The sequence below is a fragment of the Sphaerodactylus townsendi genome, linkage group LG09, assembly GCF_021028975.2.
Source record: "Sphaerodactylus townsendi isolate TG3544 linkage group LG09, MPM_Stown_v2.3, whole genome shotgun sequence".
NCBI lineage: Eukaryota > Metazoa > Chordata > Lepidosauria > Squamata > Sphaerodactylidae > Sphaerodactylus > Sphaerodactylus townsendi.
Window position 1 is genome coordinate 29,977,576 of NC_059433.1, and position 27,500 is coordinate 30,005,075.

The 27,500-nt window shown below is 40.9% G+C and overlaps 1 protein-coding gene across 1 annotated transcript in view; it reads right to left on the reverse strand.

Moving 5' to 3' along the window:
* Positions 1-27,500, reverse strand: part of ATP9B (ATPase phospholipid transporting 9B (putative)) — a 172,170-nt gene that overhangs the window by 40,077 nt on the left and 104,593 nt on the right. Inside the window, 2 exon segments of the mRNA XM_048507642.1 lie at positions 1,430-1,572; positions 13,637-13,797. Coding sequence (XP_048363599.1) covers positions 1,430-1,572; positions 13,637-13,797 — 304 coding nt within the window.

Here is a 27,500-nt window from a genome sequence, read left to right on the forward strand (position 1 = left end):
CTTACTCTTAGCCACTATGCCACTGCTGCTCTCTGATAGTTTGATAATTAGATACTGAAGCATTTTATTCACATAGATCCAAGTGGTAGTGATGGAGGAAAGTGCCGTCAAGATACAGCTGACATAGTAGCCCTGTAGGGTTTTCAAGGCAAGAGATGTTTGCCATTGCCTGCCTCCATGTGGTCTGAAAGAGTTCTGAGGGGGACTGTAAACAACCTTTGTTGAAGTAAAATTGGCTATAACTTTATTGGTAACAGCAGCTGACAGCCTTGGCATAGCATATGGCAGTGGCTCCAATTATCAGGCGACCATTCCGTTGGCTGAAATACCCCTCTGCATTGACCAAAGTCCACCTGCTGGGCGAGGGGGAGAACACAAGGGATGGCAGGTTGATGGATACCACCTAGGCACCAGTCTCTGCATGGTCTCCTCTACCATTTGAAGTGAGAGCACCAGAACAGCCCCCAAGCTCAGCATGTCCCCCAAAGCACTCACCAAAATCCCTTAAGGGATCCCCAAAGATGAGAGAAATGGAAATCAGGCCAATTACTGCCCCTGCCCCCAACCAATGAATCTGGCTATATGCTTATACCACCAACATAGCTGTGACAAAAGGAAAAAACAAATGCAACTATGATAACAGTTCCCAACACCAAACACCAACAAATATGCCTAACTAAAGGGAGGGCTGAGTGGGAGAAAACTATGAGGCCGACTGGGGCCTTGATATGCAGGCTGCAGCTTAAACAGGGATTGGGGTGGGGGGGCTGTGAGGTCTCTGGCCTGAGGCACTGTTCCAACCGGGCCCAGATGGGGCCTGATTGGCCAGTCAGGAAAGAAGGAGGTCATTTGGCCAAAGGAAGAATGGCAAGCGGCCTGGGAAGAGGAGGTCTGATCATGCACAGTGAGACTCCCTGGCGTTACCCATTGCATAGGCAGAAGCAAGCACCTGAGTCGTCTCACTGCCTCCTTTCCTCCACCCCCCCCCGGGGGGCTCGCAAATGAGTGAGTCTGGGGCCCCTTTCTTATGAGTATAAGAAGAGTTCATTCACAAAGCAAGAGGCCTGGAAGATGATACTTTTAATGGTCTCCTTCCAAGCTGTAGGACACCAGAGCAGCAGATTTGAACAGCCATTGCAAGCAGCCTTTGCCCCAGCACCTTCCCCAGCTGAGGAGACAAGCTGGGGCCTTCTGGAAGGGCATGTGAGTGACACCGGGGCTGCACATGCATGCATGACGAAGTTGTATTTCTTGGGGAGCGAGGAGGGAAGGTATATTGGTGACAACTGTGTTGTTAAAGCAAAGAATTATGGGTGGTGTAGTACAGTGCTTGGGAGACGGCACCCTCTGGACTACATTTCCCAGAGTCTTCTACTTTAAGATGTGAGTTGTTGGGAACACAGTATGCCTTTTATATAGTAGGATTTACCTGTTTTATCAGTCAATAGATATACTAGACGTCCCAGTTCTTCAGGTATGGTGCTCGTACGGACAACTGTCCCAGGTATATTGTCATCCTTCATAATCATCCATCCATAGGCTGCCTTTCCCATATCAAGGTTCACACGTAAGCTGGAAAAATATATATGCGTTTTTGAGTTTGAAGCAACTGAACTCTTGAATTACAAAAACAAGTTGCCTGCCACAACTGAAAGTTAGATCTGGGTTTATACAAACAATATCTTCAACATTTTATGTATTGAAGTTAAAGATCAAAACACATAACTTTCAAAGTACATTATATTAGTATGAGAATTACCTATATTTTAGTTACTAGGACCCAGGTGGAGCATTTTACAACAAAGAAGGTCTAGCATGCTTTGTTCTGTGGCAGAGGAATACACAATCGAATATCACCTTCATGTGGAACAGAGTATATATTAAGTTTGATGCAGTTCACAGAAACTTGTATTCTTTGCTGTCATTGAAGTCCACAGAACTTCCAATTATCAGTAAAACATTATAACTCACAATTAAACAGGTACAATAAGTAAGAATCAATTAATTACAGTTAGTGTTTACGCTTGGCAACTCAATCCAAGACATCTACATCAGCATATCAGCTTGAGCCAATGTACCCCCATATAATGTGACACAGCACTAATGCATTGATAGATAAAAAAATCATAGTAGAAACATACATATGTAGTTTAATTTTTATGTACACAGAGAGAACACTTACATGGACACATTTGTATAGGCAGGCATTGAGAACTAGAGTAATTTTTTTTTTAAAAAAAATTCAAAGCAATTATTTTTCACCATAATCAGGCCATGTTTATTAAGCAGAAGCAACACATTTCTATTGTAAGTGATACCACATGGTGAGTACTGAGAATCTAAGAATCCGATTAAACTCAAACGTGTCCTAGATGTCTCCAAATGTAAGCTTGTACCAATATGAGGAAAACAGGTACAATAAGTAAGCATCAATCCCCTAATTTCTCCCTAGAGTTCACAAAATAGCTAGATAACAATACAATGTGTTCCACCTTGAGGAACAGCTATTGTGAATTGAGGGTTAGGGTTTCAGAGATGTGTGATTCTGAATGTACATTTTCATCCATCACCAGACTTCTGCTAAGACTCAACACAAAATGAGAGGGGGAGCTTTTATAGATAAGCAACATTTGTGCCTTTAGGGGACCTTTCCAGACCATTTTTTTTTAAAGAAAAGGGTTCTTTCTTAGTGGTATTCTTGTACTAAGACACACATCAGTCAGTAGCATGAATCTGTGTCTCCAGGTAAAAATTAAAAGGATACCTTCCAAGGGGAATCTGTTCATGTTCACTGTTGTTGTTTTTTTAATTAAGCAGATGTGACATTCAACCCTGGAAACTGGAAGCAAAACCTTCAAAGATCTAAATAAAAGATGGGAAGGATTCATTGTGTGGCAAGTGATTCCTGAGGAGACCTGATGATATTTGCCACTATTTATTATTATTATTATTATTATTATTATACACATTACAGCACAGCACAAGTGTATATTATTATTATTATTATTATTATTATTATTATTATTATTATTATTATTATTATTATTATTGTGTCAATACTTAAATGGTAGAACAGAAGAGTAGAGTATACCATCTCTAAAGAACTGGACAAAAAGAAAAAAATGTTATTGTTAACATAAACCTTGAGTTTTGCTAGAAAAAACTGATGAAAAAAACATACCACCCCTGCAGTGATGGCCAGACTGAGGGACTGAATAGGGTCCCTGAGCAATATCTGCGCTGCTATGTAAATTACCACCAGGACAACTGGGTTGAGTTACTTCCCTTTGAAGGATGCTTATAACAACACTGCGCATCACAGAATCTGAAAAAGCCCCTTCCAAGTGATGTGTGGTCAAGAGGGAAGACCTTCCCATTGGTGGGGAAGTTAACTACAGGGCCAGGGGATGGACTCTTTACGTGATTTCTGGGGGATGATCCAGGAGTCTCTGCAAAGGGCTAAAGAGGACTACACAAAAACAGGCTGGCCACAAAAGACTGCCTGTGACTTATGTGGTGGGGGACTCGGTATATCTGTCTACCCACAATCTACGGTGGATGCAGGGTAGCAGAAAGCTGGGGCATATGTATATTGGGTTATTTAAGGTGGTGCGGGTGGTAAATAGCATTGCTGTAGAGTTGATCCTACCAAAAAAATTACGTGGCATACATCCTGTGTTCCATTGCAGCCTGAAGAAAGCCCTCCGAGGATCGCTGGCATCCAAGCTCGAGCATGCCCCAACCCATTTGGATTGGAGACGATACGCCAGCACGAAGTGGCTTCTATCATGGATTCTTGGGTCTGTAGTATTCTTGGGCCTTCAGTATTTAGTGTTCTGGGTTCATTTCCCAGAAGGGGACAACAAATGGGCAAACTTCAGTCATGTCAGAGCCCCTTGTTTGGTGAAGGCCTTCCACAAAACCTACCCTCATCGCCCTAAGGAAGAGGTTCTTAAAGGGGGCAGAATGTCAGGGTTGTGTTAGTTACTACATAATTACTCTCTGGGTATAATATCTGCTTGTGCCTTTTTCTGCTAAGTTTAGATCTGGTGCCTGCCTGGAAGTTGGCAGCTCAGGGCAGCTCTGCTAGGGGGAGGGGTTGGGGCCATCCGTAGGAGAAAGGGCTGTAGGACTCTCAACTGCATTCCAGCTTCAACTGCATTCACTAGGGAGTGAGAAAACAAGGTGCATCCTGTAGTTTAAACTATGCCGAAGCTGCTGGGAATCTCACAAGATGGTACGGTGGGAGTGGGTCTGGGCTGCTGTTATATCTGTGGTAGTCTTTCCCACATTCCTCAGAACTGGCTTTAGCTAGTTAGGTACCTGCTTACTGATTCTTAATAAAGACTTCTATTATCAATACCACAATCTTTTTAATGATCCAAGTCAGACGACCTAACAGAAGTAAAACCAGGAAATTGGTAATGTGATGTCACAGAATGATACAGGGTGGTAGAATAGCAGTATCATTTGTCACCACCAAAATCCTGGGCAATATCCAACAGATGCCAAGGCACTGGTACAGTGATATTCTACAAGGCAACTGAAATGGCAGCAGAGAAAATAGCATGTTCCCATTAATAAAATGCTATCTTCTGACTACCAGAAAAAGCATGGCATATCTGAAAAAGCGCAACTTTGAGGACTGATGTCAGGATCCTGTGCAAGAAAGAAGTAACAACTGTGCAATTACCGAGCTAAAATAAAATCATTGGTAGAGGCCTTAAGATAATGGTTTGTTCCCCTGTTAGTCACTACCTTGCCAGCTCTGCAAAATGTTGATCTCCTGATGGGCTAATAATATCCTTTCAACCCGATGATTTACTTAGAATACTTTTGTAGTGTCATGCACAATAACTTCCAGCTGCCTTTAGCCCAAATAAAATTCCTTAAGGGAACTGTGAAAGAATTATTTGACCTGTAATACCAAAGAATGGAAGGGGAAGGATAAGGGATTATTTTCCCTTAACTTTGCTTGCCTTATTTCCTGCTTTTTCCTCAGTGCTGCCTGGCAGGCTGTGCGAGATGCACTCATAGATGCTTTATTACAAATCCACTACTGCCAGACTGATGGCTTCCAGACTGGGTTATTGTAATATACTCTACATGGGGCTTCCTTTGAACATTTCCCAGAAATGTCAATTGGCTCAGAAAGTGTTTCCTTGTCCACTGATGGGCTAGTCACTATGATGCCAGTTTTAACCCAGCTTTCACCAGGTTGAAATTCATGTCTGGGCACCAATCCAAACTTTAACGCTCTGAATGGCTTTGAAGGGGAGTCCAACCAACATGAACCTACCTGCATATATGGGAGCACAGTAGAAGCCTTTCCGTGTTCTGCTGCCTTCAGAGTTTCAGCTGGCAGGAGCTCCCTTTTGCAACTCCTTGCAGCCTTTAGAGTTTCAGCTGGGAGGAACCTCCTTTTTACAACTCCCTCCTTCAGAAAATATTCTCTGCTCCATTCACATTACACTTCAGAAGAACTGAAAAGGTAATCTTGGGCAGCCCAATCCACGGGCCACCTCCAGGGGACTTCCAGGCTCAACTTTTCTCTTCAAGTTGCATGTGATAGTTTTGATGGTCCTGTTTCTCTCTGCTAGTCCATTTACTGGAATTTGTGTTCTGTGTTTTTAAACCCATGTGTGATTATAGCATCACTGATGTCTTGAGAGTATTCGTGATGGACATTCTGTCCATGAAGGGGGAAAAAACAGCCACTCAGCTGTTTCGTCCCTGAGCCTATGAGAGTACTGCTTCAGCATCCAATAATTTTAGAAAAGGTGGCATGCCGAAAGAGAGCACAGAAGGATGGTTCGGATCTGCCTCAATGGAGTGATAGCCCTTCGGGGATGGGGCGGTATAAAAATCCAATAAATAAATAAATTAATAAATAAATAGTTTTAAGTCTGCCTAAGCAAAAAAAGCATTATAACTAGTAGCTCTGTCTAGTATTATAGCAGGGTGGTTTAGCTCCACCTCTGGTAGAGGGACAGTACCTGATTATGAGGAGTATCTCTGGTGATAAGGTCTACCTCTAATGATAATCTAATTCTTGGGAAAGGGTAGCCTAGTGTGGGTGGATTCCTCTCTCTCTCTCTCTCTCTCTCTCTGTGTGTGTGTGTGTGTGTGTGTGTCTGTGTCTGTGTGTGTGTGTGAGAGAGAGAGAGAGAGGAGAAGAAGAAGAAGAAGAAGAAGAAGAAGAAGAAGAAGAAGAAGAGGAGGAGGAGGAGGAGGAGGAGGAGGAGGAGTTTGGATTCATATCCCCCCTTTCTCTCCTGAAGGAGACTCAAAGGGGCTTACAATCTCCTTGTCCTTCCCCCTTCACAACAAACACCCTGTGAGGTAGGTGGGGCTGAGAGAGCTCCGGAAAGCTGTGACTAGCCCAAGGTCACCCAGCTGGCGTGTGTGGGAGTCCACAGGCTAATCTGAATTCCCCAGATAAGCCTCCACAGCTCAGGCGGCAGAGCGGGGAATCAAACCTGGTTCCTCCAAATCAGAGTGCATCTGCTCTTAGCCACTACACCACTGCTGCTCCCTACGCCACTGCTGCTGTGGCATGTAAGAGAGAGAGAGAGAGAGAGAGAGAGAGGATCCAACTTAGGGGCTAGTGAGTAAAAGTACCTCCAAACATTAAAGACATTTTGAACCACACTCTGAAGTTATAACAAATAGGTGTGGTGATTCAGTAAATCCAAATCACAACCCACCCTCCCATCCCCGAAAAACCCTGGGCCTAGGAGCCAATAAAGATGAAAATGAGAATGGAGTCAAATAGCTTGGGAATCAATAAAGCCTAACAGAATTTGCCTTTATCAGCTTTTGGACAGCAGAGGCGAGGGAGAGCAGCAGTGATCAAGCCAGGCTGCTCAGTCTGGCATGCAAGATTGCCCCCCTTCCTGTCCCAGAACTTTCAGACTATGACAGAAGAGATGGGGGCAGGGGTGGAGTGAAGGGGAACTTCGCCCGGGGCACGCATGCGCCCCATGCCCCTGCCACGGTGCTGCCCATTTCTGACTTGCCCCGGAACGCCCCAACTGCAGCGCCGCCCTGGGCGTTGCACCCCTCCCTGCCCTGTTGGCGCTACGCTACTGGGTGGGGGGAGAGCATGAACAATGTTGAATGCTGGGCTGAGCAGTCCGGCATGTAAGATTGCCTTCCCTTTCAGGCTGGGACAGGAGAAGCATTGGGAGAGCATGCATGATCTTGAATGTCGGGTTGAACAGCCCAGCATGGAAGATCGTCCCTGCCTCTGCTACCAAAACCCTTTGAAAACTGGATAGGAGAGGTGGGGAAGAGAGGGCCAGATGCTGCAAGCAGGATCTGTCTCCCGCCTTTCAGGTTTGGGGATTTTTTCAACCCAAATATTTTCAGTAAGAGCTGAATAGAGCCGATTGATATCAGCTCTATTTGGTTTTACTGAGTTTTTAAAAATTCCAAACCTGAAATGTACTTATAGTTACTGTCGGTGCTCAAGCGTAGTAATTAGCTTAAATGTATGTGTCTCAAGACAGTTATGTCCTTTGACTATCTGGAAACCTGTGCTGCTCATTTGTTCTTTAAATCCATCCATCCATCCATCCATCCATCCATCCATCCATCCATCCATCCATCCATCCATCCATCCATCCATCCATCCATCCATCAATAAATCTTCTTTGGTATTTAATACAACTCTACAATACGTGCAGTAGAATTTGCATGCCAATTGGGTACATAATATCCCACAACCCACCGTTTTTCGAACACTGCCAAACTGGACCCAAAAGTTCGGAATTCTATACAATCCCTCTCTATTTGGTAATTGATACTTGCATGAACTGAGATTCATGATTTGTCTAGCTGATCTCAATTCTAATGCTTCTGAAACTTGTAGAAATACATGCATTTTTACAAGGCAAGATCAGGAATTCATGTATGGAGAACAACATTAAATCATTGGGAGAAATCTATGGGCATCTAAGCATACAGTATTAAACACACAACACCTTTTTCTACATCCTGCCTTTCACCCCAGTGGGAACTCAAAGTGGCTTATGACATTTGCCTCTCTGTTTTATCCTCACAACATCCTCCCCTTTCCCCCTCCTTTTCTTTACATTCTGGGTTCTCCACTTCTCTGTTTTATTTTCCAGGGTGGATCTATGAAGTTCTGTTTTTATGATTGGATGCCAATATAATATTATTGATTGTTGTTTTAATGGGGTTTTTATTGTAACTATTGTTTTATTGTGTTGTTCACCGCCCAGAGCCCTTCGGGGGAGGGGCGGTATATAAAACCAATTATAAATAAATAAATAAATAAATAATTTGACCACCACCATGGCATAGTGGTTAAGAGCAGCAGACTCTAATCTGGTGAACCAGGTTTGCCTCCCCACTTCTCCACATGACACCTGCTGGGTGACCTTGGACTAGTCACAGTTCTCTTGGAACTCTCTCAGACCCACCTATCTCACAAGGTGTTCACTGTGGGGAGATGGGGAAGGCAATTGTAAGCCGCTTGAGACACCTTATAGGTAGAGAAAAGCAGATATAAAAGCCAACTCTTTTTCTTCATCTCATTTGTAAGGACCAGCAAAAGGAAGCAAGTTGGTCCACAAAGATATAAGTAAACCTCAAGCAATCATATTTATCAAGACATGGATAGTCAAGACAAGATATCAGGCATTTTTTATGACAGTAAAGCAAATGCCAAAACATTGTTTTTAGAAACAATACTCTCTGAAGAAGGATGGAAAGTTTTTCTGAAGCACCTTACATTCTTGTAAGCTGAAATAATACAGTATTCCGTACATCACTCTTCACACTGTACATGTGCGGTCAGAGAAACTCCCCCTTCTATCAGTATCAGGATTGTTCGCTGAAGTGAGAGAGAATCCATGAATTTTAATCTTATTTCCACTCTGTTTCATGATGCCACAACCTTACCATTCTTTTTTCCCCTTCAGATCAATGCGGTCTAACCTTTTAACAAATACATCTAGAGAAAGGTTACACAGATCATTATGAAGATTGCAACCCAGGATTCTAACATGATAGACACAGAGCTGAGTTACTACTCTCATTTTGCTACGGTCTTTTAATGCATAGAATGCACCTAACTTGGGAAGCCAGAAACTTCCTCTTAAGGTGACCAAACTTAAAAACAGCAGCAATTGCTGGGGTGGGGTGGGTCAACCAGGTGATAAGAGTTTTTACCAGAGCTTGAGAAAGGTCCCAAAACAAGTTTATAATTAAAAAAAACCCTTTGACAGACACATATTCACAAGGGAAGCACACTGCATTAGATACAGCAGGCTACAGAACTTTCTACTCCTTGACTATATGTGTATTTGACTATGTGCATAGTGTTATCCCTTCAATATAAATGCCTTCTTTATTCAGAATCCAAGGATCACAGATGTACAGGTGAGTTTATATGGCTATTAAAGCCTGTGTGTTTGGTTCAGCTTAGGGAACCAAAAATAAGGAACTCTACTGAATGTACTACCACAGCAACATATACAAGCTATGACAGAACAGAAAAAAACTATAGAGCAAGAGAAAACCCACAAGGGCCTGTGGGAGGCATCTGGCTCAGTGCCAGTTTCCTTGCTTCAGGTAGGATGGGTTCTGCTTTCCTGGTTTCATTCAAGGTTCAGGTGGGCCAGGGGCTGCCTCTCCCATCTTGCCTCAGGTACAGTAGGTTGGAGATCTCCTCTCCAGTTCTGCCTTGAGTGGGACTAGGTGCCATCTCTCCCTTCTCATCTGCCTTACCTTTGGGAGGCCAGTCAGTCCCACCACTCTTGATTTGTTTGGGCTCAGGCAGGCCAGGCTCAGCCTTTCTGTCACTGGGCTGGCCCAACCCAGATGGGGCAGAGGCCATCCCCACTGGAATGTGTCTTCATGGCTAATTTGCTGCTATCTGTGAGGTAAATTCAGCTTAGAATGTGTAATTGGTTGAAGGTCACCTAGAGAATTTCCAGGGCAAAACAGGAATTGTGGTCCTAGTCTGAAACTTCAACCACTATTCCACACTGGCTTTCATAAGGTGGCTTCTCTTGAACATTAGTAAGCAGCCAGACCGAGACAAATCATGCAGAGCTAAACCACCATATCTTTAATACCACATATGCTCTGCTAACTTAAAAGATACAGTAATACTGATCAAACACATACAACCATTTAAAGTTTGAAAATAAACACCATTTCTTGGTGTACAGTAATGCAAAAATAGCTTTACTGTTCACAGAAAGCCAACAATGCAGGAGACCCCCCTCCCCCTCAAACAAAAACAAGCCAAAAAAGTATTCAAAAGATGGTATTTGTGCAGTCAAAATGACTACCAGGACAAATCCACTTAAAATGCCACACGATGAAGATTCACATGGGAATGTGATCTGCAGCGGAGAAACAACAGACTAACACCTTTCTCCACACTGCTTCTCTAGCGTTTCCTGTTTTTTAAAAAGGAATCGGCTACTTTTACCTGTATATATGTGTAATGTATACTTTAGTCTGCAGGCACAGCATCATTTTCTTTTCTGTATTTCTAGTAATTGATAGCATGTTTATCATTGTAGGCAAAGTTTACAAAAAAACAACCCTTTTGCTTATTTTAGCATTTGGATAACAATATAATTCCTTTCCCCAAATACTCCACTTATCAGAAAAAAACCCTCTCAAAGCACTTTCTTTTATCTGTGGAAAACAGCTGTATTTTCCACTAAAATATTTTAAAAGCATTCCGTAGTATGAATACAGAATTTGGTTATTCATTAGGTTAGATCCAGGGAGTTTTTCTCTCAATCAAAGCTAATCCCACTCCTTACTTCAGCCCATTTTACAGCTCCTTAAGTTCAGCCCGTCTTACTTAACCCACCCCATCTTACACACTTTTTATCCACGCAGGTCCCATGACCCCCAGCACAGTCTTTTGGGTGGTCAAAGGGGACCCCTTTTCACAAGTGGAAAAAGTGATTTGGTCCAACCTATAATGATGATGATTGCATTCCATTAGCCAGACACAGTCACACAAAATTAGAGAGGTAGTCAAATGTGTAACATGGGCTGATTCATGACCATGACTTGAATCATAACTTAGGCAGTTTTTGCTAACAGAAATAAGACTTTGTTTTCCCATCCTGCTTGAGGGGAAGAGATATAACTATATTTAAATTGGAGTTTCACCTTTTAATAGATTAACTGGTATGACCAACAGATCAACTGTCAGACCTGAGAGACCCTGTAACCTGGTTTTCTTGAAGGGTTTTCAACATAGGCTACCTCCATGTGGTAGTTAATTCCCCTCCCTCCCTCCAATTTAATTTTAAAAAATTGTTACCAATATTCTGACCTAACATATAATTTGCTGTCCCGGGCAACACTACTAACTAACTACTAACAGCAGCAAGAACCATGGGAAACTATAGATAGCAGTGCTCAACTGAAAGCAGCATAACTGCAAAAACCCCTACCCACAGCCCGCAGTTACAGACTCCATTCTGTTCTCTACTGCCAGGAATCTTTCCCCATGGCAGGAAGAAAGTATACAAGCTCAGTTCTTACCCAGTGCTACCTGAGAAAATGGGGAAAGCGCGGCGGGGGGGGGGGGGGGCTTCAGATACTCCACTACTTTTCTTTGTGTGAGTGCTCTCTACTGATGGGTACAGGTCCTGTCCTGTTCTATAAGACCCTCTTTTGTGTCTTCAGTGTCTGCACTTCACAAACAGAATGATATGCCTGAGCAGTGAAGAAGAAAATAGTAAAAGGTTGTCAAAAGTGAAGCCATCTCAGAGAAAAATTCCGGCTTGACTTTCATTCCTCGGTTCTCTGACTACTTTGCAGGTGTCAGTTACCCCCATAGTCTGACAGTTACTAGTTACTAGCCAAGTTCATTGCCCAGACCTGTTAATTAGCTCACATAGTTCAGCTGAGACTCTGGTGAGGGAATGGAGAACCTTGCTCCTGTCCAGAATATTCGTTAAAGGCAGCCCTGTGGTTGGTTGTTTAATATCAGGAGATTATGGCTGGTTTTACTATAAAATACAGCTTATGATGGAAGAGAACACCCCTTTTTATCCCTTTTCCTCCACCTAACCCACTTATGCTGCTTTAAGATATGCTCTAGAACAGTGGTTCTCAACCTTCCAAATGCCGCGGCCCTTTAATACAGTTCCTCATGTTGTGGTGACCCCCCAACCCTAACATTTATCCATTTTACAGATGGAGAATACTAATGCGGAGATTCTTAGGCGACCCCTGTGAAAGGGTCGTTTGACCCCCAAGGGGTCGCAACCCACAGGTTGAGAACCGCTGCTCTAGAACTTTAGCTATGAGGATCAATATCTCTGCTATAAATAGTTAGATGGCTTAACTTTTGTTGTTTTTATGCATTACAATGGCCACTGAACTATACTTTTTAATTTTTTTAAATTGAATATCTTCAATAAAGACTTTTTTTGCTTCACAGTGTGTGTTACTGGCAAGTGAAACCAGAATAACCTTGGTTATGGTACGAAACCTAGGCAGGATCACCCTTGACAAAGGTGTTTTCAAAGGAAAAACCTGTTTTCACCCTTGTGATGTGCAAAGGAACTGAGATTAAAACACAGCGGGGGAAAGGCAAGTGGTCAGAGAGGGCTGTAAAGGTAATGACTTCTTTTGTGTCACCTCTTGTGTGTCCTTAGACTGATATTCTCAGGTCTAATATCCTGCTTCTTCTCCGAAGCTAGTTACAGAGACTCTACCTAGCTAGCAAGATAGCAGCATGCTATTGTTCCCTCTTTCCTATCATAAATGTGCCTCCTAATAAACCTTTTGCCCTTTTAATCAGTGTGTTAGCCACTTCTCTGTGTAGTAAATTACAACACTTCTTTCTGAACAAAACTGAAGCAGCGAACTATGGCTTGCAAACCATCGTTGAATCATTGTTTGCAATCCTAGTTTGCACAGCACGTACAAACTACCACTTGTTGGTTCAACAAGAAAAAAGCATGGTCTTCCATACATTAGGGGGAAACAACTAATTCTCGGCTGGGTATGCAAGATGCTGATCAAGAGGAGTTCTTGAGGGCTCCTCCAAGATCATTCACAAATGTTTTATTTATAAACTATAAACTATCAAGCACCTATTTAAAAATTAGGTCATCACAATAGTTAAGACTCTGAAGAGCTGGAGCCAGAAATGATTGCTTAATACAAAAATTATTTAAAGGATTTTTTGTGGTATCCAGAAAAGCCCAAAACACTGTAAAACTACAATGAATTATGTTTTGATGCATAATACTTTGGCTAAAGAAATAGAAAATATTATAAATTCCAAAGTAAATCAAACAATCCTTTCAAATACACATGCCAGAAACTATATTTTCTGATATCGAAAGAGTTCACCCTTTTAAATACGTTAGTACAAGTAAAAGGATTAGATAAACTGATTATTCCAGCAAGATTAACATTATACCAAAAAGTACAATAGCACTGCTTTTTTGTAAAATGATCCCTAAAGAATCAGCAGATTTGTTGGCACCTTCTCCTACCACAGCTTCCTGATAAGATCAATTTCCTTCACAATGAGAACTGAAGGTACATTTCAAAAAAGCCACATTCAGTGAAATTAGACATCTGTGTTTTTTTTCTCTCTCATTCTCATACATACCTGATGGGGATTATGTAGGAAAAAAGGAGGAGAAACCGAAAAAGGTTCCGATACCACGGACCCACAAACCCTTGCAAGGTTACCATAACAATTGAAAGTGCAACTAGAGCCAAGAACAGTGCTTTGGTCAGTTGATTCAGTTCAAGGTCCAGCAAACCAACCTAAAGAAAGCAACATAAATTCAGTAATGAAGAGAATGAACAGACAATTGCCATTTTCTTATTCAGTGTATAAGGTCCAAAAAAATTACCAACAAAAAATATTTCGATTGCAAATTCCGCGTTTAAATAATGATTCCAAAGACAATTGCGCTGAGATGATACCAAAAAGGGGCCAGCTATTTTGAATGATCTTACATCTTACAAGGCTGGCTCCACACTAGTCAAGGGCTAACTAACCAGATGCCGTTCTTGATCATAAGGTCACATCTTGGGTTTGCTTTTCAGATACATAAGACCAAGCCATTGGGTCCCACTGCAAAGTACAAGAAGGTGCTGTCAAACAGTCCTTCCATAATGGGAATTCTCAAGGTTCGAAAACTAAGACTGGAGTAACTCTCCTGAGGACGTATGTTAGGGTGCCATTCCAGTCTGTCAACTTCTTAGGATAAACTTAAAAAATTAAATGTCTAGACACTGCACAGATACTACTGTTGTATAAATTTTCCTGTTACTATTTTTTTTATTCCACCATATCTTGCTCCCACACAAGTAGGCATATTTTGTATCATATGTAGGCCTGTATTATACACGCTCATCGATCGGAGACAGTTACCTGTGTGCTCATGAGCTACACTGAGACAAAATATTCATTCAGGAAATTTAACTGTGGTTGAAAAAGCCCTTATAAATCTCACCTTTGGTAAGAGTGCACAGACAATCTTGCTGAAGAGTAGGGGCGTGCTATATCTCCTAAGCAAAACCCAAAAGGATTCCCAATGAATAATCCCTTATTCTGGAAGTTTCCTGGCAGAACCATCACACTAACCTCTTGACTGGCCTTCAGCTTGAACTGAATCTTACCCTCAAGCGATTTTTTTTTAATCACCATAAGCCTTAACAAACTGGAGTTTATGGCCAGAAAGACAATGCTTTGGGGAAGGCCAGTCCTTTGCAACCCTTTTCAGTATGGGGATTATGAAGAAAAGGAACTGGTTTAAACTGTGGCTGTGTAAGCAAAACATAGGTAATGCTCTGTAATTCAAACTCTAAACCAAGAAAAGCTGAATTATGCAGTTTTCCTAAATCAAAGTCAAATTACGAAAAATTGCATTAGTTGTTCTTTGCATAATTTATTCTTCAAGGTTCAAATAATTCATCCTTGTTCAACTTGCCTTGTTTATTACATTTTTATCCCACCTTTCTTCTGTCATTACTTAGGATCTCCTGGGGTCTTCAGGAGGTCAATGGTTAGACACAGTTTAGACTCAAGCAACACTGCAATACCCTCCCCTTACTTCTGGGACCACACCTCAGGGACAGACAAGGACAAATGCAGAGCACTGAACAGCAAAAATCATGTTTAGTCCTGCTTTCCCGTTTTGTGATTCTCCTGAGATTTAAGAAGGCATTACGCATACACCTCCAAACATCTTCTAACATCATGCATATATTTTAAGGTTTTAAAAATGAATAAAAGGAAACTGAGTTCTGCCACTGGTACTATATTGTGTTTTAGCTGTACCAAGTACACTTCTGTGTTATTCTTCCGCTTGTGAATTAGATATATCACAGGAAAAATAAACCAAGAACATCAGAGCTCCAAAAGTACTGAATTTAGCTAGCATGGAAGTGATTGAATTCTGGATTTATTTAAGGCTGTACAGTCTCTCCTTAAAGGCTATAGAGTGGATCCAAAAACCGTAAGTTGAAGGAAAACAGCAGCTAGAACTGTTCCACAAGGATTTGGAAAAAAGATCAGACACTACCATAACACATAGGTTTTGCATCAGTTCTCAAACTCTCATGTAAACTCAAGCACAAACAGTAGGGCCGTTTCCGCACGGCCTCCTTGCGCCCCCACGCCGCCAAGAGAGCGGGCGGCGTGGGGGCGCAAGCCCGTTCGCAGGAACGGGCGAAGCGGAGGCTGGCAGACGGCAGGCGGCTCCGCATGGAGCCGCTCGTGTCGATAAGCCTGATGGCGATGTCCATACGCTGCCCTCCGACCCCTGGAGGTCGGACAGTAATGGCGGGCCTCTTAACAAGCGGCAGCAGGCTACGTGGGGCAGACGGAGAAGACGACAGCGGCTGGTTCGCGCAGCGCCGCCCGGGGCGTTCTCCCAACAACAACCCTTTAAAGGGTTGTTGTTTAGGCCGCCCTGGGGGGAGGGAAGCGCATCCAGGTCGCCGCTGCTGCGTTGCAGCAGCGGCGCCTGTGCGAACGGCGGCCTGGGGGCGGCGTTTTTACCGCCCCCAGGCCGTCGTTAATTGGCCGTGCGGAAACGGCCTAGGACAACTTTGTACTTAGTTCCACTTTTCTTGAGCAAGGTATAAAACAGCTCTATCATGAGCAGAAGGCAGCTTTCTACTGTGGAAGGATACCTTGGGAGCCAATCATTTGCTTTACCTGAGATAGGGCAATGCCATAATATTAGAAAACCGAACACATCATTCACAAGAACTTTGTTTGGTTCAGCTTTCCTTCTCCATTATGAAGTCATGAGCCACAGCGTGGGGGATCCAAATGAAGAACAAGAAAGCCTGTAAGCCACCTCCCCACCATTCGTGAAGTGTGACCCAGACTAAAACTCAGGAGAAGCAAAGAACTAACTAAAGATGACATTTTGGAAATCATACCAGTTGTTTCACCCACATGATCCTTATTTGAAGTTCTTATACAAAGTAACAAGTTTAAGAATAGCTAGAGAGATTCAAGTTAAAAGCAGATACTTTTTTTAAAGGAAACTGTGACAATTAAGTGAGGACTTGTCAGGAGATCCTATTTTTCACCAATTACGTTTCAAATGTTTCTTTTCCAAAGACAGTACATATACTATTCCCATGGTAGGTCACACCCATGCAACATTTTGTGATATACTCTACTGGCAGTACTATTATGTCAACAGACCATGTGTGATTACTGTAGGAGGGAAATATCCCCAGCAAAATTTTTGTATGTTTAGTCCATTGTCAGAAAGACTAATACAGCATAATGTTTCAAGATGAGAAAAACTTTGTACTAAATATTTTTATACACACAGAGACGAAAATCCCAGCATTCTTGCTTGTGAATGGGCTGTCCCTTCCCTTGAGAACTAGGCAGCTGAAGACCACAGTGGCTGATTTATCAACTGCATTTAAAAAGCAGCTCAACGAGGACAAATATCTTGCAATTTCCACTGCTTCAACTACTACATAGTTTATGCTTGAATTATTGAGAAAAATAGGTTTCTGGATTAAAATGAAGAAAAATTAAGCCAGGGAAGTAGAGCATGTTTCAAAGCCCAGATCTTTTTGCATTGACAAAGGCAGTCTAAGTTTCAGGCCTCGCTGAGGATCAGATGAAGTCATTATTCATTCAGTCAGGGAAAAAAGACTCAATTACCTCAACCTAAAGATGCTATCAATGAATGCAAAGTGCATATTTTACTCTATTCATCCAAATCCCATTAAAAAGTGAAAGGAATGATTTAATCTGGCCTTCTAGAGTTGGTCTTTTTTTGTAATAAAATAAAGAATCACTGTCTTGCAATATGCATAACCAGTACCTCACACTTTTCTTGCTGCATCATAGCACTGAAAAGACTGTAAAAGCCAAGACAAAACCTGACAGAAATGAATACAAAGTTGCCTTTGAAAAATGACATTTATGGGCCCAAACATTACACATAGACCACTGGACAAATGTATGTAGTTAGCTAAAAGAATAAAAACTTTCATAATTGAAGATGACAAAGCTGAATATAGCTTTAGAGACCATTCAATAAGTTTAAACAACTTTAAAAACATATAATAAAAAGTACTGAAGGAACAAATTTGTACTTTTGGTTAAGTGACTGGCCATGCATGTAAAAAAAAAACCCCTCTCTTCTCCCCCAGACACAAATCTATCACATCACCTTATCATTTCTGCTAAGTACACAAAGTAAAACATACTCTCATAGATGCCAACAAGAAACAAACATGCATCTGCAGAAGTTAAATTTGTACGCTGCTATTTGTCTGCATCTCTCAATACTGTGTTTTTATAAAGAGGAATTAATCTTTTAATAGCTAAGAAAACCTGCTATCCTGCTTAAAATTACCATAAAGAAAGTAAATGACTTCATTAGAAAAATAGATAAATTTAATTTAAATTTTATTCGGAGTATTTTGAGCTTTTATTGCAATTTTCAATACCTGTAGAACTGTTTTTTTCTTCTTGTCATAATGTTTGTTCTATTTCAGGCAACTGTGATAACAAAATCAAATATGCCACTGGAAATTTTAATCTCCCAGGGAAAATTTGTACATAATGTCTAAGACAACCACAATAGTTTTGCAAAGGGGCTGTTCTAGGATAATGAACACAATAATTGCCTGTATAATCTAAAATGCTACTAATGGCAACAATCACATATCCATTTAGCTCCTCTTTAATTTATGTACCAAGTTTTAAATAGCTAATCGTTCTTAGTAAAATAATGGTTTATACCAACAATAAAGGGTAAGTATGGTATTGTCCTTCTTAAACAAGAAAATATCAGTTGTCTTGCTTAATTTTCAAATTACTGAGGTAGCTTTTACTACTTCAGTAGTAAATATACATAATAATCAAATGTTCAAAATGCAATGATATTGTGATATGACTAAGTAATTTTAGATTTAAAAAGTTTTCTACCATTAGAAACAAAGTTCCAGAACATTCTCCAAGATGCAACAGTTTAGAAAAACCAAATTATTCTGAAACATTCACTGTATTTTTTTAAAAAAGCTTAAGTACTAATAATTAATCATGTTTAAATAAATGGCCGATAGTCATACCTAAAACTCTTATGCTACAGTATCAGTCCTATAAGTAACCACTTATTACAACATGATTCTCAAACTCTTATTCTTGCAACACCAAAGTCTACAAAGCGCTTAAGGGTCCACAGGAGATCCAAAGCACATTCATTCTTTGAGGATGGAGCAAACGCATATTTGTTATGTCGTTACTAACCCCCTTGGCAAGATCCCTTAAGGCAGATCTCTCCAATATAGAAACTAACACATACTAGAAATATTGTCCCATGTGTGATTGTCTGAATGTGACATACAGGAATAAACTAGTTCCACACTGATAACACAAGGCAGCAACTTCCATAGATACCTGAACTGCAGTATCTGAGAATATTTTCAAAATTAAAAATTCACATCAAATGCAAGGCACATCCATGCTTTTCAGACGTGGGTAAGAAGCACACAATCCAGTACACTAGACAAAAGTTCAGCTGCTTCAGAGACTAGTATTCTATTTCCCTTTAGAATGAGATGAAACTAAAAAAGGTCAGGTTTTCTATATGGAGAAAAAGTACTTACACAATAATTGGGAAAAAAGTTTTAGCTTTATTTGCCCATTTTAGTGCATGGTATGATATGCACAGATTTGCATTACTGAAACAAAGATTGGGTAGTAGAGGAATATTTTTCTATTTAAAAAGTAAACTGAATAAAAATCCCTATTTTTAAAAGTCCCCCCCATCCCAAATAAGAATGTTACAATCACTGCTGAAAATATTAATTTGTATTTCTCCCATACTTTATTAATTAACTACAATTCTGAAATATATAGAAATGTATTACCTTTATAGGTTACTTTGGAAATGCTCACACAAAATACAGAATAACACTGAACTGGTAGTAAATGTAAAAATCTAGCATTAAGATTATAACTCTAATTAACAAAATGAATGGCAATTACTTCTCTATGCATCTCTTCTATTTAACTCTTCTCACTTCATGCTTGGTTGATACAAAACAATATGTAAATTTATGCACAACACATCATGTAAAGTCCAAGAGCCTTTTCTTTCTTTTGACTACTATGCACAAAAGCACGGAAAAGACCTAAAATAAGAAATTCCATGGAAAAAAATCTATTTGTCATAGTCTTTATTTTGCCTAAGGCATTACCATTGTTTAATCGCAAGGGAAAGCAATGGAAAAATTCCCATGCTCAGACATACTACTGTTGCAAGTCTTCCCTATCAAATACCGTGTCATGCTTTATCATCCATTTATGGAGAATAATATTGTAGGAGGGGGAAAATACAGGATAACTGAGCAACTGGGAAGAAAAACAAAAATCAAATCTGATGCTGAGAACCATTATGCCTGCAACATTGGAACCAAAGCCTTGGAGGAATCTGAACACAGTCCTGACTACATAATTCCATTCAATTACAAAAATTACATTTCTATATTGTTCTATCTGTTTTGAACAGCATGTAAGCTGCATAGAACTGACACTTATAATAGTATGTGAAACTGATTTACAGGGAAAGTGTTGACTCTTTCAACCTAAAGATTGTAAATAACAACCTGCGAGGAAACAGACAATATTTGTTGATAACAGCAAGGCTACTCTGATTGACACTTGTTAAACATAAAAAGGATATATAAAACATATTCAGGATTCTGATGTCAAGGTATCGACCCTCTTGCGAGACTGCACGATTTCAGAGACCGAAATCTTTAAAAATTCACAAGCAGACTTTGACTCTAGTTTCTTCTGAAAGATTGGTTTCATAATTCAAAGAGCCAAACATCACATTTCAGTTACATTTCCTATCAGCTGTTTCATAGATTACCTATATAATATATAGCTGAGAATTAAAATTCAAAATCTTAACACTACTTAAAACCTGGTAACAAATAATTCTGTTAATAAGGTCCAAACAGACTGACATAACCAACTTCAGACAGCAGAGGGCCTGCAAGATCGATGGTAACTAGTTTAAACTGCAAGATCTTTTTTAATAGGACAAGCCAACAACTTTCACTTCCACTGGATTCTTTACAGTCACAGCCCAATGATAATACCATTTCTGTAATACTTGCTATTTAAAAGAACCATGGTTTCAAACTACAATATGTATGTACAAGGTGAGTCTGACATATATTGGTAAATATGGCTTTCACATGTGTAACATATTTGTACAGGTAATATTTTCTCTTGACAGTCACTCTCCTCACATTACCTTGTGAATGAACATACAGCCACACACACAATAAGTTATATTTACACACAAACACACTCATCTACAGGTGTGTATGTCTGTGTGTATACACACAAATGGTCAATACTTCGATCATGCCACAAACTCTCCTCTTTGCCTAAGCAACCCCTAAGCAACAATAGCAACTTTATCTATTGAGCTGACAGCATTAACTACACATAATCTAGAATTTTCTCAGCCAATTACTGTGGAGATTTCAAAAACTGCAAACTCCAACTGGCACAACTATTTTTTTCGGCAAATGACACATTCTGGCATTATTTTATGCCTAACTTGTCTCTCTGCGGCCATAGATAATGCGTTCAAAATATTCTGAAGAACAAAGCTCACAGAGGGGGCCTTCTCCATTTCCTTCCTCTCACTCTGAACTCCCACAAATTCTGCACCCGTTGGTCAGGGAACTCAGGCAAGCAACATGGAAGGGGAAGCTAAGATCTGCACTAACAGAAGGGAAACAGCAAAAAAACAACAACCCCTCTCCACACACAGTAGGGCTGTTCTACTAGTGCAAGTAATATGCCAGCAGATCAGCATCCTTGGATTCAGATGGTTTTGGCTTCACACACAATGCTGCACACACACACTTTTGAAAAGCTGTTAGAAACATTAAAAAAATAACCCTCAAGGACTTGTGAGAGGTATCTCATCCCCCCCCCACCCCTACCACTTCTTCTTTTCCCTTTCCTGAATGTGCCCACAGCCGTTTCCCATTTCTTGCTCCTTCTCTTCTTCCATTTTTATTTGCCTCCCACCTTCAGCTAGATTTATTTACTTCCGTGACACCCGTGCTTTTCTTCACAATGGGGGCCCACAGCAGCTGACACCCCCTCCTCCACTGTACCTTCACAAAACCGCAGTGAGGAAAGTCAGGCTGAGAATATATCACTGGTCCAAGTTCACCCAGTGAGCTTCCATTGCAGAATGGGGAATTGGAACCTGAGTCTCCCGGATTGTAGCCTGAAACTCTAGTCTCTACACAACACTAGTTTTGTGGTGACTGCTGTTGAACAGTAGCAAGCAGGTGGGCTTGCATCATCATCATCATCATCATCAAAACATTTATTGGCATAATCAAATAGATTATAAAAAAGAGTACTATTAAGTGGTGGGTGAAATAATAATGTGTTAATAATTTTAAAAGAATGAGTAGACAAGTCAAGGAGCTATATCTATAACAACTGATCATCGTTAATAAAATGTTAATATACTCTAAGCTTTGCAACAGAGCACACAAATTTGCCAACTTCCTCTGTAACTTCCCTAGAGATGTTGTCTAATAAGTACACAATCTTTTGATGTTCAGATAGGCCTTCTTTGTTGGTGCATAAAGGAGAAAGCAGATTATGTCTAAGAGTCAAATAGAAAGGGCAATTCAAAAGGACATGAGGGACAGAGTCAACTCCATGCGACTCACATCCACAAAGCCTTTGGTGATTGGGAGTTTTTAACTGTTTCCCCTTGGTCACAGCTGAGGGGAAAACATTACACCTTGTCAAAGTGAGAGCTCTGTGATGGTTGGGCTGTGTTAGTTGCCACAAGTAATTGGCTGTTTTGGATACACTAAGAGGTAACCCCAGAAATAAGGGGGGGGGCAAGATTTATTTGCAGTGCTAACCAGATATTGATGTTACTGGTAGATTAGCTTCAGGGCACAACAGATTTCATTAAAAGTAAGCATGTTGTGTGCCAGTGGAGTATCCTAGTGGTAGGATTTTCCTTTTGACCAAACTATTCCAGGCATTAAATTGTGGCTCAATAAGGGCCTGGAGACAGAGACCCTCAGTCTTAAGGCAAACGTGAAGTCAGAACGTAAGTATTATAAGCCATGCTCTTGTTTCCTGGACATTTTGGTCAGTTTCAAGTCAGAGTACTGCGATGATCCTTGGAAAAATCAATAGTGGATTTGTAGGTCTCAAGTGGAGAGTTTCTTTACTCCCACCAGGTAAAGTCAAACTTATAAAAAGAGGTAAATAGTCACTTGCTGGGTGATAATCCACTTTAAAATGTTGAATTTTCCTTATAAACGATGGGGTGATAATAATGTAGTCGATGATGCTACTACCCTCACTAGATACAAAAGTGAACTTCCCAGAAAATTTAAACGATGTTAGGGCATTAAGCGGAATCAGTTGTGCTTCAACAAGAAGCTTAGTAAGCTCAATGCCTTCGGAACTGGTGGTATTGTCTTCGGAGATCCTCAGCAAGGTATACAGAGGGGGGTAGCAGATTGGTGTCTAAGTCCAGATCTGTATAAATGTTCATCCCCTTGTTACCTATTCTTACATTGAAATCTCCGGATAGAATAAACTCCATTTATGAAAATATTTCCCTAGGTCCCCAAGACAGTTGTTTAATTGTGCCCAATATGTGTTTTGATATATAGCTGAGTATTTAGGTGGAAGGTACATATTTACTATAATAAAGCTGCATTGTTCCCATAAAATTAGGATTGCTTGCGCAAGGGTGTCACAATTAGGAAGGACTGTTGATTTGATTTTGAGTTGTTACTGCCTATTTTGTTTTTCTAGCAAGCTATATTCCAACTGACTGTTTTGATACTTTGGAGGCCAGTAGAGAGAGAGAGAGAGTCCTGGTGTCAGTCTAGTTCAGGGTTAGGGAACCTTTAACACTCAAAGAGCCATTTGGACCCGTTTTCCAGGAGAAAAGAAAACACTTGGAGCCACAAATAATTTTTGACATTTAAAATGAAGATAACACTATATATATAGGGTTTTTTTTTACCTTTTACTCCGCTCATTCTGAGAAGCACATGGATGCGCCCACCCTGCTGCCTGCAGGGCGGGCAAGGATGAAGCCGGCGGCTCGGCTCATGGAGCCACAGTGCAAGGGCAGAAGAGCTGCATGTGGCTCTTGAGCCGCAGGTTCCCTACCCCTGGTCTAGTTTAACGTTGAATCTATACACATCCATTTCTTTTTTCTATAAGTTTTGTATCACTGATGGGTGTTCCATTTGCTATTCCTTTATTTTCAGTGAGATCTGTAGGATTGCATAACATTGGCACCCGCTCAGAGGACATCATCACTTCAATAGCTGGCATAGAAGGAGACTTGTGATACAATTCTGTCAACTCCTGAGCCCATGATATTCCTCTAAACCAGGGGTAGGGAACCTGCGGCTCTCCAGATGTTCAGGAACTACAATTCCCATCAGCCCCTTTCAGCATGGCCAATTGGCCATGCTGAAAGGAACTGATGACGTAGTTCTGAAGCTATCTGGAATTCTCTATAAACAATTCTTTATTGAAATTTAGTACCCTATATGATCTTGTATCTATTTCAGTGTTCATAGGAGTGGCATTAAATTGTAGGCATTCTGCACTATAAGGCTGTAATACAGCGGGCATCTTTAAGCAAGAATGCTTGATGCTTGCCAGATGTTTGTTATGTGTTATCTCATTAGAGTCTTTCCTTTCCCTTTCCTCAAACGTGTTTGGTACAGGGCTCGGAATGGTATTGGGATTTTCGATATGCAAGTCAAAATTAGGTGGAGTTATGTCAACTAGGGTCTGCATTAAATCAGGTGACTTCACTCCATCACCTGATTCCTCTTCTGGAGATTTCAACGATAAGCCTTTGTAGGCCGTTAGTCCGTTATTTTTTAGGAGATCAAGTCTTTTAATAATGTCCTCTTGCTCTTTAATATCCAAGTCCACAAAGGACTATTTAAGATTATCTTCTATGGACAGAGCCTCCCATGAGTTCTCACAGCAGACCTTTGTTTGTTGCTTGAGGTTCCTTGGTGGAGTCTCCCTTTCGGGGGAGGGGGTTGTCATTAAAATTCATTTCCCTAGTATCGTGTTTTATGTCCTGTACAGAAGCAAAGGTGGAGGAAGTTGGCGACATGTGTTAGTAGTGGAGTTACAACTGTGTTTTTAAACACCCATGATGGAAATATTCCTCTGAACACTAAAAATGCTTTAGCTTTAGTTTTTTATGGAATAACAGATGAACTGAAAGTCAATAATAAATTGTGGACCTCGTTAGAGGTTGTTAGAGGCGTCACAGCCTGTAAGTCAATGATGGAGCTCTTTATCTTTAATAAGGTTGATAAGTGGAGTTTGGAAAAGTTTCTAAGTTTCTACCATGATTGACTTTGTTAGGTTCAAGCACTAAGTTGTAAGTTTTTGTCTCTTTGTTTTAGATGGTATGGGAAGAATTTCTGGACAGTGAACCAGAATTTTTTTGAGGCCAGATTGCAGACTTTGGAATTAGCGCCAGAAGTCTGATAACTTGCTGGGTTGTTTCCTAAGAGCAGGTATAGACAGAGGATTGGAAAGAGCCTCCACTTTAAGATTGAGTATTTGAAGTTTGTTGTAAATAGATGTTAGTGTAACAACAGAAAGTTGACACAATTTTGATAAATTCTCTGAGTTCCCCTTGCTTGTACTGGCTGTTGCGGTTGTGTTAACAATGCTCATGGTCATGTCAGGCGGGGCGAGGGGGGGGGAGCAGAAGTGTTTTTACATTCGAGTTGCAAGTCTGGAGTTGTAAATTCTTCAGCTGTACTTTCAGTTGTAGCCTCACTGTTATTGTCTGAAAGTGCTGTGAAGTGATTTGAAGTGGGGACTGAGAGGAAGGGAAAGGACTTTGTAAGCCACCTTGAGTCTCCTTACAGGAGAAAAAGGTGGGGTATAAATCCAAACTACTACTACTACTACTACTACTACTACTACTACTACTACTACTACTACTACTACTACTACTACTACTACTACTACTACTACTACTACTACTACTTTCCTCCTCCTCCTCCAATAGCTTTGCCACCAGCAAAATGTTTTCTTCAGTGTCCCTCCCCTGTTTACCCGGAGCCATTAAAACAGTACCGTTGCTCTAATTAAAATCACTGTTGCAACGATTGAAAGGAATAAAATCATCCTCCAAAAAAGTAGAAAAATGTCAAATAAATGATAAAAAGGGTTAAAAACAGTGTTAAAAGCAATTAAAACAGCTCTACCATGAGGAGACTGTGTGGTGAGCTGCTATCGCATCAGATGCCGAAACCGGAATCAGGTGGGCTTGGATAGGTCATGTAAGTGGTGTAGTATCAAGCTGCTGGGATGTTGCTGCCAGGCATGATGAGTCCTCTTTCAAAGACCAAAACAGCCCCAGGAAGGGCCCTGCATTTTAATAACACAAACCAAACTTCATCTGGAAATACTGTTGTGGTTGCCTAGCAATGACCACTGAGGGTATTTTGTTTCTTAAACCTACTGGTGCTGTTTCTATTATTCTGTGTTTTTAAGAGGGGTTTTTTTTAGTTTTCAGATTTTTTTTTTTTTTGCAAACCTGGGGTTTTTCTTAGGTTTTCAGAAATATCAGTCTTGTTTGTTCAGGGCTCAAGTTTCCCACTTTAAGTATCCACAGATTTGGCCACACTGAAAATTAGATACATTGATATACAAGAGACAAATGTTAGTTCCTAAGATTCTATGCCCTTCTTTCAATCTCCATTATACTCTCCAGTAGCCACCAAACGTGCCAGAACTCTAAGGTTGGCTTGGCTGCAACCTTGGACCCAACTAACAAAGGGCAAAATTTACTACCCAGTTCCAGAAGCTGGGGCTATCAAGGGAGGCTTCACTGTAACCCTTATAAATTCTTTAACTACATGCACTTTCTTTCCACTGATGTAAACTGATGGCTAGACCTTTCTTCATAGAACAAATGTAAACTGCTGTATCTGTTACACTTGTCTTATCACTGAGCTGCTCAACCACCACTAACAGAGACCTTATCAGGGAATGGAAACTGTGGTCAATTTAGCACAGCAAATATACAACGGGTTGCAGTCACGATAAAGGAATGTGTTTCCCTGTTTTCCTGTTCACATGTGTTTTGTGCAGGCAGGGATTGGACGGCATGGAAGCAATCTGGGTTGCTTTCGCGCCTTTACAAGGAGACGCTTCTTTTTTTAATTTCCAGCAAAATGTGCATAGCTATGAAGGCATGCAGACATGAACCTCCACAGCTATGCCAATCGTCCCATGATACGACTGGTTGCACCTGCGTAGTTATGCAGATGCAACTTGCAAAAATTTTTTTTAAAGAAAAAGGGCCTCCCTGTAATGACCGGGCAATGACAGGCAGATTCTCCCTGACTGTGGATAACGCAATGGAGGGAGGGAAATAAAGTGCCTCCTGCCTGCCCAGGATTTTTCAAAAGGATTGCTAGTTTAGCGATTTTCGAAAAACCGAAGGTAGGGGAAATAAAACTGGGCAGACTCGTTTTGGGGGGTGGGACCTGTGTGAAGTCCCCCCCCCCCCAGTGGATTGTATGCTGCCCTACACCTGTCTCTTTTGGCCTGTGCAGAATCAACCTATGTCTCTTTTTTGTCATACAGTCATTTCTGAACTTGCAGGGCAGGATCCATCTTTTTTCCAGGAAATGTTCTTTATCATTCCCTCAATACCTAAAAGCTATGTTCAGTGTGAGGAAACAGGGGGCAGGCTTGGAACAGATGCTTAGCCCTGTCATCGTAAGTCAGATGTGACTGGACAGCCCCCAAAATACAACAGTATAAAATACACATGTGCTCCTGCTTTAAAAGATGTATCTATGTAGAAAGTGCCACTTTTCCTTTGAAAATTTTCAAACACAAAGTCAACATTTGCTTTCTGTTTCTGTATAACAGAAAAGGAAAA